General features: G+C 28.7%; 2 protein-coding genes across 2 annotated transcripts; one reads left to right on the top strand and one right to left on the bottom strand.

Annotated features, from left to right (window-relative positions):
- Window positions 1-1,386: 1,386 nt before the first annotated feature.
- LOC122522989 (protein ELYS) lies at window positions 1,387-8,120 on the bottom strand. The gene is made up of 4 exons (XM_043644468.1): window positions 7,830-8,120; window positions 7,209-7,586; window positions 6,822-7,116; window positions 1,387-6,732 (listed from the first exon to the last, which is right to left on the bottom strand). Exons 1-4 carry the CDS (start codon window positions 7,857-7,859, stop codon window positions 1,415-1,417), a joined length of 6,021 nt encoding a protein of 2,006 aa, XP_043500403.1. The 5' UTR covers window positions 7,860-8,120; the 3' UTR covers window positions 1,387-1,414.
- A 1,000-nt stretch (window positions 8,121-9,120) lies between these two features.
- Window positions 9,121-16,900, top strand: LOC122522995 (cilia- and flagella-associated protein 58-like). Its single transcript, XM_043644486.1, has 11 exons — window positions 9,121-9,153; window positions 9,885-9,971; window positions 10,241-10,369; window positions 10,504-10,736; window positions 11,554-11,830; window positions 11,917-12,149; window positions 12,294-12,705; window positions 14,483-14,753; window positions 15,049-15,563; window positions 16,155-16,379; window positions 16,634-16,900. The coding sequence occupies exons 1-11, from the start codon at window positions 9,121-9,123 to the stop codon at window positions 16,898-16,900; spliced, it is 2,682 nt and encodes an 893-aa protein (XP_043500421.1).
- Window positions 16,901-19,064: the final 2,164 nt, after the last annotated feature.

Here is a 19,064-nt window from a genome sequence, read left to right on the forward strand (position 1 = left end):
CGCACATACATACACACACACACACACATACCCAAAGTATATTAATAAATTATTTACAAAGTTATTTTACAAGATTTTGTGAAAACTGTGTATGAAGTTGAAGAGAAGCGTCTTGTACGGCTTAATAAATCTATATTATCAAACTAAATATTTGTAGTACATAGATATCGATATTAACAAAAAAAAAGATTTAGCAAGTTTTACCTAGATTCACAAAATGATGACCATTACCATTCTGACGATAGTAATTAACTTATAGCATAATACCAATTAATTTACTCTAAACTTACATTAATAGTACATCATCGTATTTGAAAATAACAAAATGTAATTTTTTCCAAATGGTCCCTCTATGCTAATACAGTATCACCATTTATACTTTTTAAAGAAATATATAATTTTAATAATTTGTTATATACAATCTCGTTGATTGTTCTATTTAAAATCATTATAGATCTTATGTGTATATAAATATATATAAAAGAACAGTTTTTATTCTCTCACGATTTGAAGAAACAAATGTTCTGTATAGATGAAACATAAATATATTTATCAGATAATAAAAAAAGCAATATATAAAAAAGAAGACTTTATTAAATTCAAATTATTAATAAAACTAAAGTTTCTCATTTAGTATAGATAATATTTTTAAATGTATTTATTATCACAAATTGAAAAATCAACAACAGTATCAAATAAATTTTCAGAACTAAATATTGTATCAATTTTGTTGCATCTCTTTTGGTTTTCATTTTCTTTAACAACTATATATATATTTTCTATATCTAATCATCGATCAATGTAAGATTTTAATTGATTTCTTTGTTCACACTAAAATGAACAAACCGATGTTTCAATCAAAGGATAGTTTCAAAGCAATTTTTTATATAGGAAAAGTTTTATACAAGAACAATAATATTAATTATTTTCAGTAGATTAACAGTTTATGTTAATAAGATAAATTAAAACGGTATTTATTTTGTCTACAAGATCGAGATAAGAGAAAATATGTACATATTGTAGAGAAAATTATTGTACATAGTAATTATAAGATGATATACAAAAGAAATTTGATAACTGGAAGCATATTTTGTTTAGAATTACAATAAATATACAAAATCACACACCATGTGTGAATTATACTATACATATATATCTATCATATATATATATAGAGAGAGAGAGATTTAAAAATAAATAATGAATGGGATTGTAATTAACAGGTCTATGGAAATATATTACTGTTAGGAAATACAACTGTAAGGTCCAGTGTTTTATTTATTTGTGAGAATAAAAACTGTTCTTTTTCTTTTTTATTATCAACAATTCATTTATGTTTTTCATTTTCTTTTTTTTTTTTAATTAGATTCGTTTGTTTTTATTTATTCATTTATTTACTTATTTATGTTTTATTTTAATTGCAGGATAATGTTCTTTTTCTTTTCGAAGATTTTACCCTGGTATTTTTTGTAACTTTTGAATCCATTTGACTTTCAGTTTCCATTGTTTCTTCTATAATTGCATCTTCTATGATACTTGGCTTACGAATACCACGTGTTCTCTTTTTTACATCTAACGACGAGGAATCCACACTAGTTGCCCTTCTTGTTCTAGTATTAGATAAAGTTTCCTTGGTTTCACTTAAATTTTGAGGCGAATTTAAAATCATTTCCATTTCCTCTGGTATAGGTTGAATCGACGAACGTCGACTACGTGTGTTTGCTGCTGGACTATTTGAAATGTCTTCAACAATTTTAGATGACATTGAATTTCTTCTTCTCCTAGATTGCAATGTAGAAGTTAATGATCCTTCTGGAGTGTCAGGAATCACATTACTAAATTTTTCTTTCTGAGTCATTTTTATTGTGGACTCTTTAGGTACCGAATTACCACGTCTTCGTTTTGGTTGAACATCCGTTAATACCTCTTTTTCTTCATTGGATTGTGTTATTAACGATGTAGACGAACTTCTAGTTAATCTACCCCTTACTGGTTTTTCTTTTTCTTTTTCTACTTCTTCTACTTTCTCCTTTTCTTCCTCCTTCTTAAATATTTTTCTTCCTGTTAATTTTGATGTACTGAGATTTGCACTGCTCTCATCGGTTGTTTTAGAAATCGATGTTGATCTTGTTTGCTTTGATTTCTGTGTTGAAACATACGTTAATTCTTTTTGAACAGAAGAAGCACGACGCGTAACTCTCCTAGTTAATTCTTTATCATTTACAGTTTCATCAGATTCTTTGTCAATTTTAGTAATAGGAAAAATATCCTTAGCGAGAGATGAGCTTCTTCGAGTTCTTCGAGTCACAGGTGCAGTTGATGTATTTTTTAAATCATCTAATATGTCCTTACTTGTATATTCATCTACACTTTTTACAGAAATAGTTTCTTTCTTAACTTTAGAAGAATTGATTCTTTTAGATCTGGTTGTCACCCTTGAAGAAATACTTTCTTCTAATATAGTAGTCTCTTTACTTTCTGTGGATATTTTATTCAACTTAACTGCACAAGAAGTAATATTATTTTCTTTCAGTACTTCTATCTCAGACATATCTCGAGAGGTGATAACTTGTTGAGATGATAATTCATTTGAAATCGAATCATTGCTAGAATCTTCGACATTTTTTAATTCATTAATTTTATCTATTTGCTTCAAATTTCTTTTATTGGTTCTAACAGTAACATTGTCTTTCCCTCCTCGAATTTCTTTTTTATTATTATATTCTTTGATATCATTACTATTATTTGATCCATCTTCAGTGATGTTAGAAACATCTGAGAAATGTAATACAGATTGAGGATTAATATTAGTAGGACGATCTGTTTCTGAATCTATATTATCTTTGTTATCATCTTCTAATATTTCATAAACTAGTGTTATTTTGCTACCATCATTCGATGACTCATCATCGGTGATATCAAAATCATTTATTACATTTGGCAATTTTTGAGAGAGAAGGCCATTACTAGATTTATTATTTTGTCCAATAGAATCATTTTTAACTTTTGAATCAACTATATCAACTGTATTAAGTTCTCGTTCAGGAGAATTAGGTAAGCTTTTATATTCATGTTCACTTTCTTCATTACAACTATCCTCATCAATTTCTTCTAAAGCACTATCCTTTATTGATGTAGTATCATAATCGTTAGATATTTCCATTCTTTCGTTTCTATTAAATGATTCAGTAGGTTTTTCTTCTTCATATGAAAACGTCAATTCTTCGTTATTATCATCTAAGAGTTTAACAGATTTATTTGTTACCAATGGAGTAGATGAAATAGCATTTTTATAATTGTATGATATATTAGGCGGACTTAATTGATTTGATGAATAAGATTCTTCAGTTTTCTTTAACAGTGCATTTTCATCAGTACTGCTACTAGGAGAAAGAATCATAGTAGAATACATAGTAGCAGATAATGAACTATGCAATCTAGAGGAGGATAGTGTTTGTTTATTCATTTCTGTGGAATGCGTAAGCGCATCTTTTGAAGTATTTAATAAGTTTGATGAAGTAGTGGATGAATTGGTTGAAGTTGTATTCATAGTATTTTTTCCAGTTAAATAACTTCGTCTAAGTCTTGGTCTTGGTCGTGGATAGCAATTGCTTTTATCGTCCGATAAAACTATCGGACTATCATCCGATAAAAGTTTAGTAGTTTCATTGTGTGGTTTATCACTAGTATTTGGACTTAGGAATAATTCAGTATCTTTTTCCAATATATCTGATTTTTTTAATGATATTTCTTCCGGAACGTTTTCTTCTATTTCACTTTCGTGACTAATATTCTTTACAGGACTATTTATGCTGAATCGTATTTGTCTATTGATTTTCTTTTGTTTCTCTAATGGTGTATCAGGTATATTTGTCTCAACAGATTGTGTAATAGAAATATTAGGGGATGCCGAGTTCTGGATTAATTGACGTATTTTTAAGATTGAATGTGGTGTCTCTATACAAGTATTTTTGTTGTTTGCAACATTACTTTTTCGTTTAACCAATGGTGTATCGAATGTAACACTTAAATTAGTAGGGCATGAAGTATTTGCTGTATCTGTGTTATTCGATAATTTTCTACGTTTTGTTCCTTCTAAGGATTCATTATTATCATTTTCATATATCTCATCCAAAGTACGTTTTCTACGATTTTTATATGCTATTTCTGGAAATAAGACACAGCTTATATTTATATTACTCTCATTGGCTTTTAATGATGCACAAGGAGCTGTAATAAATGGTATTCGGCATTTCCCACTTTGGAATGATGTTTCTTTGGCCTTTTTAATGACTGTTTCATAAATGCTTTGTTGTTTATTAATACATTTATAATGAGACATAGGTCTAGGATATTTGGATTCTAAATCTGTTTCAAAAGTTGTTTTAGTTATACTGCTAGATAATTGTTTTATTACTGATGGCAAGGTTGAATCATATGCTTTAAGCATTGCAGCAGAAGTTGGAAGCATATTTTTTGGGACGTTATTTTTAAATTGACTTAAAAGAAGTTTATTATTTAATTCCGAATAACGACAACGTTGTAAATAATAAAGCGTTTTCATGTCTTCAGATCTATCCTCTTGTAAAAATTTGACAAAAATTTCTTCTTCCTCTGGTTCCAATGCAAGATGTAAGATATCACCAAGTTTATTGTATGATTTGCAAGCTTCGAAAAAGCACGTTAATAACTGTGCATAATGTGACGGTGGTCTGCAGTGAAAGGCCGATTGAACTAAGCCATGTTGCACAGATAAATTTACTATTGCACTTTGATCACTGGTACATGATATAGGTGGTTTTCTAATTCTCAAATACATTAAAGCTAATTTTTGCTGATCATTTCTTACCAGTGTTCGTAATACATGTTTGTGATGCCAACTTTTAACATCAGAATCAGAAACCAATTGTCCAGTCATCATATCCAAAAATCCTTTATAATCTTCATGATCGAGTAGCCAAAATGCTTGTGTTAGTTTAATTAAACTTGGACTCATTTTAAAAGCCGAAGGATACTTTATCAATTGATCTGCTCCAGGATAAGATCCGTGCAAAAGCATAACCAAATCCATTAAAAGATATATAGCGATTTGATGCTTACATTCAGTTTCATTTATATCTGCTTGATAACAATCAGTGAGATAACTTCTTAATAACGATTGCAATGACGGAGGAGGATAATAACCACTGACATTTACATCTCCACCCTCTCTTTCCCATTGTGATTTTAAAATAGGACATTCCTTATTAATTAACATATCAATAAATAATCCTTCATCTTCCTGTACATAATTTTTATTATTTTTTATTGCATCTCTTTTTTGAGCATAAATTGACATCAATTTCTCATAAGGATAAGGAATTCGAAATGATAATGAAAGTGGTAATTGTCTTTCCTCATCTAATTCTTGTATTTCTGGTAGTAAACCGACGTCATAAAACCAAAGTAATACCTGAAGATAAATGGATACACGTCTGAGTGCTCTTCTTTGTTTTATCATCTCATCCGTTTCAAGTATCAATTTTCCAACAACATTTGATAAGCATTCTAATTGTTGTGAACAGAATCGTAAAGTTTTAATTTCAGCTTCGCCAATGCTACTGTCCGATTGATCAAATAAAGGAATGCAAAGATGATCTGCCATTATTTTTATAGACGAAGCACGTTGAACGCCCCATTTTACAAATGATGGGTAAAGAAACGAGGCACTACCATCGGACCATTCCATTGCACATTTGACTAAAAATGAAGTCCAACGTTGTTCAAGACATAGAGAAAGTAATGCTTCTCTTTGTGTATTTTCGTCGTCAAGAAATGAAAGTTCTGTATTAAATGGTACCAGCCCAACAGAAAGGCACTTATGAAATAATTCCTTGGGTTGTAACAATATAACCGGTCCTGTAATTGCCATTTTACGTAAAAGTTCTGTCTGAATACCACGTGTCAACCAAGTTATCAATCTCATCGTACTAAGTTCTGCCCATTCAAATGATAGTGAATTGGGATAAAATAATTCTTCCGCTGGACACGGTCTATTAGTTGGAAATTCTCGCAATGTAGAAGGTATGTAACTCGAGCTAAGTAGCTTATCTCCTGGACATTGTGTTTTGAATCTTGTACAATACGTTGCCAATATACTGTTTGGATTTTTACAATCATAAATAGTTTGAGGCATTTGTTCTTTGTACCATTGATTTAGATCAAATAATAGTAATCTATCGTTTGAAGCAATAAGCAACAAATTGTCTTCGCCTCGTTTTATATTAGAATCTGTTTGATCTGGATTAACTTCTCTTTCGATAGGCGATAAACTAATAATTTTATCTTCTTTTTCTAATTCAAATTCAAACCTAAGACAAGGTTCTGCTTCCAAATTGAAATAAAGGTTTGTACCTTTTTCACAATATTTTCGTTCGAAAAGAAGAGCATACATTCGAAGAATTGGTGGCATTTTTAAAGTTTCATCTTCATATACAACCCATAAATAATAAAATGGTCTAGGATCATCCGTAGGTTCTAATAATGACAAATGGGTTATAGTCATGTTCTCTTCGAGTGGTCGACTTATCCATGCTATAGAGCCATTATTTTGCCAAATCATTATTCTTCCCAAACATCCAGATATTATACATCCAATTTTTGTAGAATAAATAATCATAGATGTTAAGTTTTCTTGCATCAAGGGATATGATTCAAATTCTGTTCTGTTAAAACCAATATAATTTTCAATATCTGTAAAAATATTTAACGTATAATTGCAGAATGTACTTATATTCAATTTCATGTTTATAAAAGATCAAATAAAAATGATTAATACATACTGTTATTCAATAAATTGTATGCCGTATGCCTTTCTTTAACAGAAATATTTCTATCAGAATTTTTTTCAAAGGAAAAATCTAATTCTGCCGGTGAAGTTTCATCCATACAAGTAATAGAATTTGGGTCATCCCAGGAAGATCTTTGTAAATCTATCATTATGTGTTGAAGATTGCGTAAAACTACACAAGCTATGCCATCCATATTAGAAAAAATATTATCTGTTCTTTTATCGCTAATTTCTTCCCATTCTGTGCCACCTGATACGACACAAACTCGTTCAATCCCAGTTGGTGTCTAAGTGATGATAATTATATTTATTTTCTTTTTAATCGCAAAGTTTAATATATCACTCACATTAAAAAATGTATTAAATTCATAATACTTACCCGTATAGCTCTTAATACACGGGATGTATTGCAATCAAATATACATAATAATCCAAATGAATCTTTCATTTTGTTCGCACCATTGTCTAAGCCAACCAAAAGTAATGGTAGGTGTCCTGGTTGTGTAGGAAATTCAGATACACACGTAATCCTTTCACTAAATGTCCAGCAACAATTAATGTTTTCTCCAAATTTAACATTAAAAACTATTAAGTGACAATCATTGCTCATCCATGCGTATGTTGTTCCATGTAAAAATCCTCCCAAAGAATTGTTGGTTGTATCGTAGTCTTGTATATGTACAGATGATCCATATTCATCTTCAGAATTTTTCAATCTATCCGATATTAATTTTCGAAGATCACTTACTCTCAAAGCCTGTAATCGTTATTACAAACATCCATAAGAATAATTAAATGCACTTAGAAAAATGACAACAACAATTCATTATATTTTTTTATATATTCAATCATAATAATAATTACTTTTTCAACATGAAATTGATCATTATAAACACATTCATAAGAATAGTTTTGTATTACACAGTTATAGAAAAAATGATAATATAAGTTCATTATATTTTTCATTAATCATAATAATAATGATAATAATTAAATTTACCTCGCAATTGACTTCTTCAAGTTCCTTCATACTTCTTGCAAATTATCAAGGCAATATTTGATCAACATTTATATTTATATATAAACTTTAGAGACGGCGTAAGGTTATGCACGCGCCGAATTCCTTTAATTTACTTACATATATATCCAGACAATAATTGGACATGTACGACGAGCGTGTGAAAAAATCTATTATTAATCGGTTCGTTAATGTAACAATGTAATTTAGAAATACATATCGAAATCAGTACTGTCTCATACGCATTTCTGTACTCGTGCTAACATTTTATAATGGCGGTTATAGCTGCGAAATGCGCTAAAAGTGTTGCCAACTTTATAATTTAATTTATGCATTAATAACGGATAAAAAAGTATTACACGAAAATATTCTTATTTGATATTTATAATACATTTATAAAAATGTTTATTTTCTCTACAATTAATTAATAATTTTGAATATAGTTTTTTACTCGGATTCCTTATATTTTACAGTTTATTTATTTCGAAAAGTTTTCAATTGGTATGCACTATTTTAAGAATATGATTGGTCTAGAAATATTTCCTACATTTAAAATCATAGAGATTGTTTTTAGTTATAATTTTTGGCGCCAAATTACGAATTATTGAATAGGATTCGAAAAAGATATATATAGGTATATAATTATAATAAAACATATAATAATGAATATTTTTAAAAATAAATAAAAATGTTTTATCATTAGATGGTATTCGAAGTTTCGATCAATCAGGTAAGTAAGTTATCGACCGTTCGGGATATGCAAATCGAAGGAATAATAAAAAAATATAATAATGAATATTTTAAATATGAGTATAAATATAAATAATTAAATATATAAATGAATATATATAAAATAAAATAAAAAAAAAAATATAGATACCGAATAAACTCAGTCGGTAAATATCTACCAATCGAGAACATACTTATTACAGGTAAATATTATTTTATACAAAACAGTTTGAAGATTTCAGAAATATTGATTTGCATTTCCAGTAGAAAGGATCCATCGACGTAGGAATTTAACGATAGTTCATGGTAACCATAGAAACAACATAACTATAAAATCGACAAAACGAGATTACGATGCATACCTAATATACCCATTTTAGATAGGTCTCTCCATATACACTGTGTGCCCACGTGCAACTTCACGTTCAGTGCATTTAAACAGCAAAGTTAATAAAGATAAAACGTACAATATTAAATATAATAATATAATATAAATAATATATATTTAATTGTAGGCAATTTAAAAAAAAAGAAAGGAATTATCATGATGGACATGGAAATGAACGCTGATTTAGGAGTAAGCAAACTTTGATTTTAAATATTCACTCAACAAATAATTTCAAATATATATATATATATATATATATATATATATATCGATCGTTTCAATCGATATCTCGAAGTAGATAAAATCGTCAGTCACGTGTTTTATCTTTTGAATTTTTCTTTATTAACTTACGTTTTTCCAATATTGCGTAACTTTGAATTGCATTTTTTTTCAAATCACGATGAAGAAAGAATTCGAAACGAAGAAGAAAGGGAAAGAAGAGAAAGAGAGTACGAAGAGGAGAAATAAATTCGATGTTAATACAATTGAGCACAATATATCGTTTTATTTAACCTAACCGCGCAACTCGAGCGGTAAGCACAATTCAACGAAGTTTTTCAATTCCCGTAACTTCGTTATATATATATATATATAATACAAAGAAATTAAAACACCTGTAATAATTAGGCAATAAGTGAACAAACTGACTGAAAATATAATATCCAAAAGAAATGCGTATAATTTAAATTGAAATGAATTTTTCGTTTTTTCTCTCTCTCGCTGAAATCAGTAATATTAAATTTTTATTTTGTAGAGATACAATGTTTAAGCGAGAGTTTAATGGTATGGGATGGGTTTGAGGGGTTGTGAATAAAATAAATCTATGGTAGACCGCATAAATGCGCGGCTAGGTGATGATATGTGATCGAGGAAAGTTTCTTCGAAGTACTTTTTCACGATAACTTTTACGATCCTTTCAGGATGATGGAAGCGAGAGTAGTCAATCATCTTCCGAGGGTAGTTCAGCTAGCAGCACGTTTTGTAACTTGGAAAATGACTATGCGAGGGTGAGTAACTGATCGACATTAAATATATAATATTTCTTTTTAATTTTATTGTGCATCTATATGCACTCAAATAATATTTTATATTATAGTGTATTAGTATTATTAATAATATTATTATTAATATTAAATATTAATATTATATTGAGTATTGAATATTAGGATTAAAACTTTTCAACCCACCTATAATATAATATATTTATATTCATAATTAAATATATATTGATTTTAATAAGTAAATAAATCAATAAATAATACATACTATTGTACAGATCATGAAAGAAATGAAGACTAATGATGCTTTAGCAGTATTCGAGGATGACTATAGAAGACTTTACGAGTTTTTGTACAAGTCTCATAAGAATGAAAAAGAACTCACGGAAAAATGTTCTTCCTTAACGGTAAGCCTCTTTGAATATACGTATATACATAATAAAAAAGAAAGATTGATGGAGCTATCGGAAAACTAACGTGATACATATATACATACCTATATACAATACATATATATATATATACATATATAATTTATTAGAACGAGATCGAGGAAAATGCTAAGAAAATAAAAGATTTGACGACCAAAACTAAGACCGATGCTACCGAAATTGCAAGACTCAAACAGGAAATTGAGAAAGCTTTGAAATTAGCGGATGCTGCTCATACCCGGGAACAAAATGCTCAAGAAGTTATAGATAATTTAAGATTGAACATAACTAAATTAATGCACGAAATAGAAGTTAAGAATAAACAACTTGCCGGGGAAGAGGAGTAAGTTTCAGTTAAGACGATTAAATCGTTATTTATTTCAATAATTCAATCGTATAATAAATCTTTCTTTATTTATTTCATTTCTCCCTTGAGAAATTACGGCATCGTCGTGTATTATAATACATTGGGATATAAATAATATCCTGATATTAAAAAAGAATCTTTTTTTTTTTGTTTATTTTTGTTTATTATGTATTAATATAGGTCAGTGGACAATGAACACGTCGGTAATTAATATTCCTTGTTAAACGTTGGCTTTTCCGATCCCGTTGGAAGGGTACATAAGATGAGTAACGATGAAAACGGGTTGTACCGATTTTATTGAAAGTATTTTTCATTAAATTCGTCTCGCGTGCACACAAGTAAAACCCGAGGGAAACGTGCGTCGGTTTCACAAAAAAAAGTCTACAAATAAAATTCGCTTTAGTATACAGGGTGGACTGTAGAAATTGTTACATGTAAATATATTCTACGTTATTTATAGTTTTATGGATATAGTTTGTAAAATTGAATTATAAATATTCGAAAAAGATTTATTTATTGGCTCAATATTTTTCAATATTTTATATCAGTATTCTGATATGTTTTACAGAAATTTAAATGATTTTATTTAAAATTCCTCACTCTGTATATATATAGATGTATACAATATACACATATACGCGATATACATACACACACATATGTATATATGAAAAACCAACGAAGAGAACCTATTCGCCGAGAATATCCAATTATCACATACTCGGTGTGTTTTCTTCTTTGAGTATACTTTTCCCTTCCCCCTTTTCTTAATTAATCGTTATAAAAATTGTAGATCCGGAGTAAGCCAACAAAGGGAAGGCCTATTAAGAGAAAGAGAAAAATTATTAGGCGAAATGGAGACGTTGAAAGAGAGATTAAAAAATATGTCACAATATACCAATGAACTTGAGACTAAGAACATTACGGCAGAACAAAAAATTATCGAAATGCAAGAAACTTTGGATATACGTACGAGCGAGGTTTCCAGAGAAAAAAGGGCAAAGGAAAGAATGGAAGATGATGTACATCAATTTGAGGAAGAACTTATTCAAAAAAACGAGGATCTTCTCGTAAGTTTTCATTTTGTTATATGTATATTGATTCACATAAAATTGGATTAACTTCGATTAATATAAATTTGATTTCAATTATACAGAACGTTAACGCAGCATTGAGAAATGCAACCGATAACATTAAAAAGTTGGAGATTAGGTTAAAGGACAAAACAGTTACACTTGATAAAACGCAGAAGGAATTGAGCAGAGCATCGATGAAAAATTTAAATCTTCAAACGGATTTGGAAAATGCCAATGCACAAATCGATATATTGGACAAAGAAATTAGCGACAAGGAGACACAATTTAGAATGCTTAAGAATGAACTTAGTAGGTAATATAAACAAAAATTATTTTATAATAATCTAATTATCTTAAGTTGGTGTCCAAATAATTTGTAAGTATCGAATATCAAAGATTTACAATTTACGGTCTTTTAATATCGAATAATTAACATTGAATAATTGAATAATCGTAGAGCTAATGAGATGAGTACGAGAAGTAAATCGGACAAGGATATGTTGGAGAAAAAATTTCTAAAAATTGATTATGAAAGAAGCCGACTCGAACAAGAATTGAAACAAGCAATGACGAACATAAAGAACGTTGATTACGAGATAGCAACATTTCAGAAACAGCAATTCAAGGATAAGCAACAGTACGAGGCATTGATGCGCGAGAAGAATATCTTTGCAAGGACTAGTGAGAACTTGAAGAAGCACGTTAGAAGTCTTAATCACGAAATGGCGTTAATCAATGCAAGCAGAAAGAAATTAGAATACGCGCTTAATAATAGTACATATAGGGAGGCTGAATTAAACAAGAAAATAGTAATTATTGAAAAGGAGAGAGATAAATGTAATTCTGAAATACGAGAACTCTTGCAACGAGTAAGTGAATGAATATTTATGTGTATATATTTTTTATTATTAATTGAAGGATAGGGGGGAGGGAAAGGGGAGACAGTACAATGTCACGAAATGGTTGAAAAATAGGATTTTGAAATTAATTCCTACACTAGTACGATATGTCTAGTTATTATTCTTTAATTTATAACTACGCAGGACGAAATTCTCATATTTCTAAATAAAATAGTTTTGTTATTTTTTTTTTATATGAGAAGTATTTTTGTAAATATATTTTTATTTCATTTAATCTTCGGATTTTTACCTATACAGAAATAAAATAAAATAAAATATATTCTCACAGAGAGAGAGATTATTTTTTAATATCTTTCTTGCTAATAAATTTAAATATAAAAAGTATTAATAATTCTTTTAATTATGAAATTTCAATGAAAACATTATTTTTCATAAAACCCATAATATCTCAGAACTTTACTTTTGTATAGCATAACTTTCTATTGGACTCCCTAATTATTCGCTAATAATATATTGAACCTACAAACATATATATATATATACACACATACACACACACACAGTTTTTATTAATTTATATTTTATATTTATATTTTATAACGTATTTATCTATAGAAAATATTTATTAAGTATTCGCCGGTTAAACTATCACTAAAAGAACTTTTTCCGATTTCATTATCGTGCAATTATCTGTTTCAACAATAGCCTGGATGACCTCGTAAAAAATTAATAAAGTTGAATGTTAATTATTCATTACGATACCGTGAGGGGAAAAAAGACACGAGAAAATATTGCGAAACGAATTGCATGAAAATAGGAAAATGAATTTCAAAGGACACTGTTTCTAATTGAATAACGAATGAATGATTTTGCCGAAACTATAAAAATTAATAATTTTAACATTGCATATATTAATTTTCGAAGATTAAGATGTTATACATATCTGAATGTTTTTTTTTCTTTTTTTTTTTGACGATCAACTACATTATTTTCTAATCAATTATCGGTTGAACTCTATTTTAAATGAAATTTTAATTGAAACTTTAATAATCTTATTAATAATGGGATTTACCTAAGATAATTATTTTAATCCTATTATAACGATATATCTTTTATCATTTCCAATTTCTTTTCTTTTCTTCTTTTTTTTTTTTTTTTTTTTTTTTTCTTCTTTTCTATCTGATAATGTAATATATTCTACACCTTAATAGCTTAATTAAACGCTTCATGGAAGATGCTTGTACGCTTCAAATCTGGAATAATAGAGTTTATATGTGTGCATTCATGTTACGATGTAAACGCATATAATCTTCTTGAATATGTAGCAAGCATGAAATGAATGAATATGGTAAGTTTGGTAAGATCGATAAAATGCAACACTGATATATACAATATGAACACGGATAGAGTGATGTGTTGAAATCTTGAAAATTGTTATATAATACATATATATATATATTTTCTACATATTTGTAAAAAAGAACGTTCAAAAACTACCATAAAAAGACCATTATAATTTGAGGTAACTTTTAAATATCATTATCACCCTTCCCACCCACCAAAAAAAAAGAACAAATCAAAAAAGTGTTCCTTTTTATGTCAATTTTTTGCCAAGGGTCAAGGTGGCGTAATCTTTCAAGGGAAAATTAAATTTAAAGTTATATTTCTTCTTTCGCAACGTTGAACGATAGACGAATATTAATTTGAAATAATCGAAATTTATATTGGAAAATATAAAATATTTATTATTTAAATAAAATAATAATAATTTTTTCTTTCTATGTAGGTCGACGATTACATAAGCGAGATTAAGCTGAACCAAGTAGAAATCATGGACTATAAGAAACGACTAGATGAGTCCGAGGTAAAGTACCGTCAGCAGCAGAACTTACTCGAGGTCGTTCGAAGTGAGAGGAATGCTTGCAGTAAAAGCTTATTGGAAGCTCAGGACGATGTTCATGAACTTAAGAGCAAGTTGCAAATCATGACTCAACAAATTGAACAATTGAAAGAGGATATTGCCACGAAGGAGGCCGACTTGATTAAGAAAGAATTTGGTAAACGATTGATTAATTTATTCATTTATTGAATACTTTTAATATGCTTAAATAAAATTGATTGAATAGGAAGGGAAAGGGAAAGAAGTAATTTGTTTCCATTGGGGATTGGCCAATAAATAATGCGTTAGAATTTTGATATAAAATATTATACGAGAGGTTGTATTATTAATTATTAATACAAAAAAATGAAGAAGAAGAAAAAAATTACTATTATTATTATTTAATATTCAATAATAAACTAATAAAAAGAAATTGTTGAAATTTGTCAAATAAATTGATTATAATATTTCAGTACTTGGGAGAACCGAAAGAGAAAAGGAAACCTTAAAGGTAGATCTTCAATCTGCTCGTAAAGACATCTCAGATTTGAGACGTGAAATCGAAGAAATGAAGCAAGAGGAAAAACGTCTACGGCAGACGATTTTAAAAGCAGACAGAGACATAGCTCGTCATAAGAAAGATATCGACAATGTCATGAACGAACGCGATATTCTTGGTACGCAACTGGTTAGGCGAAATGACGAGCTCTGTTTGCAATATAACAGGATCAAGATATTGAACGGTACATTGCAACGTGGCAAGCAACAATATAACGAACGTCTTGAAGATATCAGATTGCTCAAGCTGGAAGTTAACAAGCTCAGAACCGAGAAAGTTTTACTGACCAAAAGCATTGAGAATACTTCGGATATGCGTCATGAGATTTTTCACTTGAACAGAGATCTTACCAAAGAAAGATTAAAGGTCATGGCTTTGGAAGAAGAAGTTCAAACACCGTTGAATATTCATCGTTGGCGAAAACTCCAAGTGATCATTTTTATTTCTTTTTTTTTTTTTTAAGATTTGATTTATTTGAAATTTGTTCGTTTGTTGATTATGTATCAATCGTTAAAATATGAAATTGATCGTAAAACAATGATTCGAATTATATGTACCTACGTGAATGGTATTAGTTATAGAACACAAGGAATATTACTTGAAATTAAACATCATTAGTTTGAGTATGGCAAAAAAAGTGTTTTAAATAATTGAAATCACTCGTAAATTAAATTATTAAGTTTGATATTGCGTGCATGTTAAAAAATGGAAACAAAATTGTCCAATGTTGTTGATGCCATAAATGAATAACGAAGATTTTTTTAAAATTCAAGTTTTAAATATGCAATTTTTTGACATTTCTTTTTCTCTGTTCTATTTTTTTGTAACCTTCACACGAAAATTTGAGTTAAATTTCTTGTTTCAATACATATATGAATAAAACTTGAACGTTGTTGGTATAGTTATACATGCATCTTACTATGTTTGAACTTTCCAGCAAACGAATATAAAAAAAAAAATATAAAAGAATTACGATATTCTTGACTTAAATTTGATTAATTCCATAAATATATTTTTTAGTTCTCTGATCCATCGGCTTATGAAATGTTGACCAAGATTCAGATTCTTCAAAAGAGAGTTATCAAGATGTCGGCCTTGATAATTGATAAGGAAAAACGAGTACAAGACACCGAAAAATTATACATGAATCTTCGTGAGATTTTGGTTAAACAACCAGGACCACAGATCACTATGGCCTTGAATAAAACTCAAAAAGCATTGAGAAAAAGAGGAAATAAAATGAAGGTACGATTATTGAAATCGTTTTTGTAAAATATTTCGTTCGAATGCCATTATTTATTGGATCATTTTTGTTTTGTTTTGTTATTTAAAGTACTAACGAATTATTATTATTTTATTTTACGATCGAACATCGAGTAAAAATATTTAAAAATACCAATCATCAAATAAATACAAAAATATTTCGAATTTATTCGTCACACGTAATTTTATTTTTTTTATATATTTTTTATTTATTTATTTATTTTTATTTAATCCAGTGTCTCGTATCCGAATTGAACATGTATCAAGTTGAGATAAACGAATACAAATTCGATGTCGAACGGATGAGTAAAGAGATGTGCGAGTTGAAGATGAAATATTACGCACAGAAAAGGAAATTACAAAAGGAGAAGGAAACGAGATCGAAGTCCTTGACAGAATCAATATTACCAGCTGTACCGATAAAACAAAAGAAATTCGTTGGCGGTGGTTTCAATATGACAACTCCTACGCCAAGAACGTGTTTTATCTTGGATTCTGCATAGAAAAATAATTTGCAAGGTTTACGTATGTATTATTAATAATTTATTAATATCGATTATTATTTTTATTCAAGAAACCGTAGTCCGAATTTTTTATTATTATTTTTTATCGATTATTGATGCCATATTTATAAAGGTATCAAATTTTTCTAAACTAAGAAAATGTACGTTTTTATAGATTTTCTTCTTATTATAAGAGAGTTGAATTTTTTAATTAAATATACGTATTTCTATTGTTTTTAATTAATATTTCATTGACCCTAACGTTTTCAGATAACATTGGAAAATACAAATCGTTGAATTCAACGTTATTTACTATTTAATGTTAATTTGTAATAGTGAGGATCGAGATAACAAGAGAAATCAGCTGATTCTATACATTTTCTAAGCTTTGTTAAAATATATATATACATACATACTTTAATTTTATTAATTATATATTATTATATATATTAGAAATTATATAGGAAATTGAAGATTAGCGAATTCTCCTTTAAACTAAAGACAAAAGCTTTCGTTGATGCGTATGCTCATGAATTATCGAGATCGACGGTTCTAATACGTGTAGTCTAAAAGCAACAGAGAGAAAGAGAAAGAGAAGAAGCCAAGTACAGGAAGATTAATACCGACGGTAATTCCCTGATGCGGAAAACGGTTTCTCCTGTTCGTGGCTTTGATACACAACCGAAATACATCGAGTGAATACGAACACACAAAACCATGAGTAGTAATTTGATAACACAATTTTTCTCCAACGAAACGAAAATATTCTCAACGACAAAACAAAAATATTAAAAAAGAAAAAAAATAAACGTTTGTTTAAACGATAGATACCGATAATAAATATTAATTTAATTTGAAACATTATTAAGCATTATTAATCATCGTTTATACGATATAACTAATTATTATCAAATGAATTAGATCTAAATAATATGTTTGCATTGATAAGCGGTTATCACGCGGTAGAATCAAATTAAAACATTAAGCTTATGCTTGGATAGCTTGTCTTTTAATTAAAGATTAAAACGGAAATAACTTGTGTATTTCTCATCTTCACCTTGACTATTAATCAACGCTATTCTTAACGTGCCGATCATGGACTCGTGCCGGAAGGCGAAACAATTATCGTGATCGGGAAGTAGTTTATTGCTCGTTTAGTCGTTAATTGGTTCATGCATATGCATACGTGATGGTCTTCTCTTCTTGTTGAATCGTTTAATTCTTCTTCGTATACAGATAAGATTGTATATAGTTGTTGTTCTATTAAATAACATACGATAAACAAAATCTCATGTTAAGTTTATTAATTATTTTAATATTCATTTTAATTAATTTAATTTAATTTCTATCATAACACACATATTATTTTATTAATTAAAGGTAATTCTAATTTCATTTAGTTTTTATGACATGAATTATTTTTCCTGTGCTGATCCTAGCCTTAGTACGACATTTAAATTGATAAAAAACGATGGAGATAGTGTTTTTGTACTTTGTGGGACTTTCAAAACGATGATTAAAGAGTTACTCGCTTTTTAAAACGATTTATGCGATCTCTCTCTCGTTTTTTTCCCCCTCCCCCCAACTTCTTCGCTTTACGGAAACCATTGGTGACCGTTTATTGACATAAAATTCATCGAAAATATTTATTCAATAAATCCCCTCTATCCGATCTCTTTTCTCTTATTCGTTTAGTTGGTTCATCTCTCTCTCTTTCTTTTTTTTCGAACTAGAATTTTTTCGCAAATCGTTTTGATCGCATCGATGCAACACGAGACCCAGACGAAATTTGGAAAAATAATATAATAGTTTATTTTTATTCCTACTCGATATTTCGATCGTTCGAACATTCTTTTAATACATTTTTTTAATACATTTTTTTAATACACACGCACGTACAAATTTGTATTATTATTATATTGTTGCATCTTAAGAAATATCGCGTGATTTATATTTAATAGCTCGAATGACAAAGAAATATAGAAACGATGTTCGTAGAAGAAAAAAGGAAAGAAACCGTAAAAGTTTTGTATAAAGTATAAGTTAGGTTTTGATAAAAAAAAAAGTCGATGAAGAAGATTCCTTTAAGGAAAAAGTTATATACGGATGTGTTAAAAAGTGTATCGAATTTTTTTGTTATCGTTTTAATGACGAACTTTTAGAA

The sequence above is a fragment of the Polistes fuscatus genome, unplaced genomic scaffold, assembly GCF_010416935.1.
Source record: "Polistes fuscatus isolate 324 unplaced genomic scaffold, CU_Pfus_HIC Scaffold6, whole genome shotgun sequence".
Classification (NCBI taxonomy): Eukaryota; Metazoa; Arthropoda; class Insecta; order Hymenoptera; family Vespidae; genus Polistes; species Polistes fuscatus.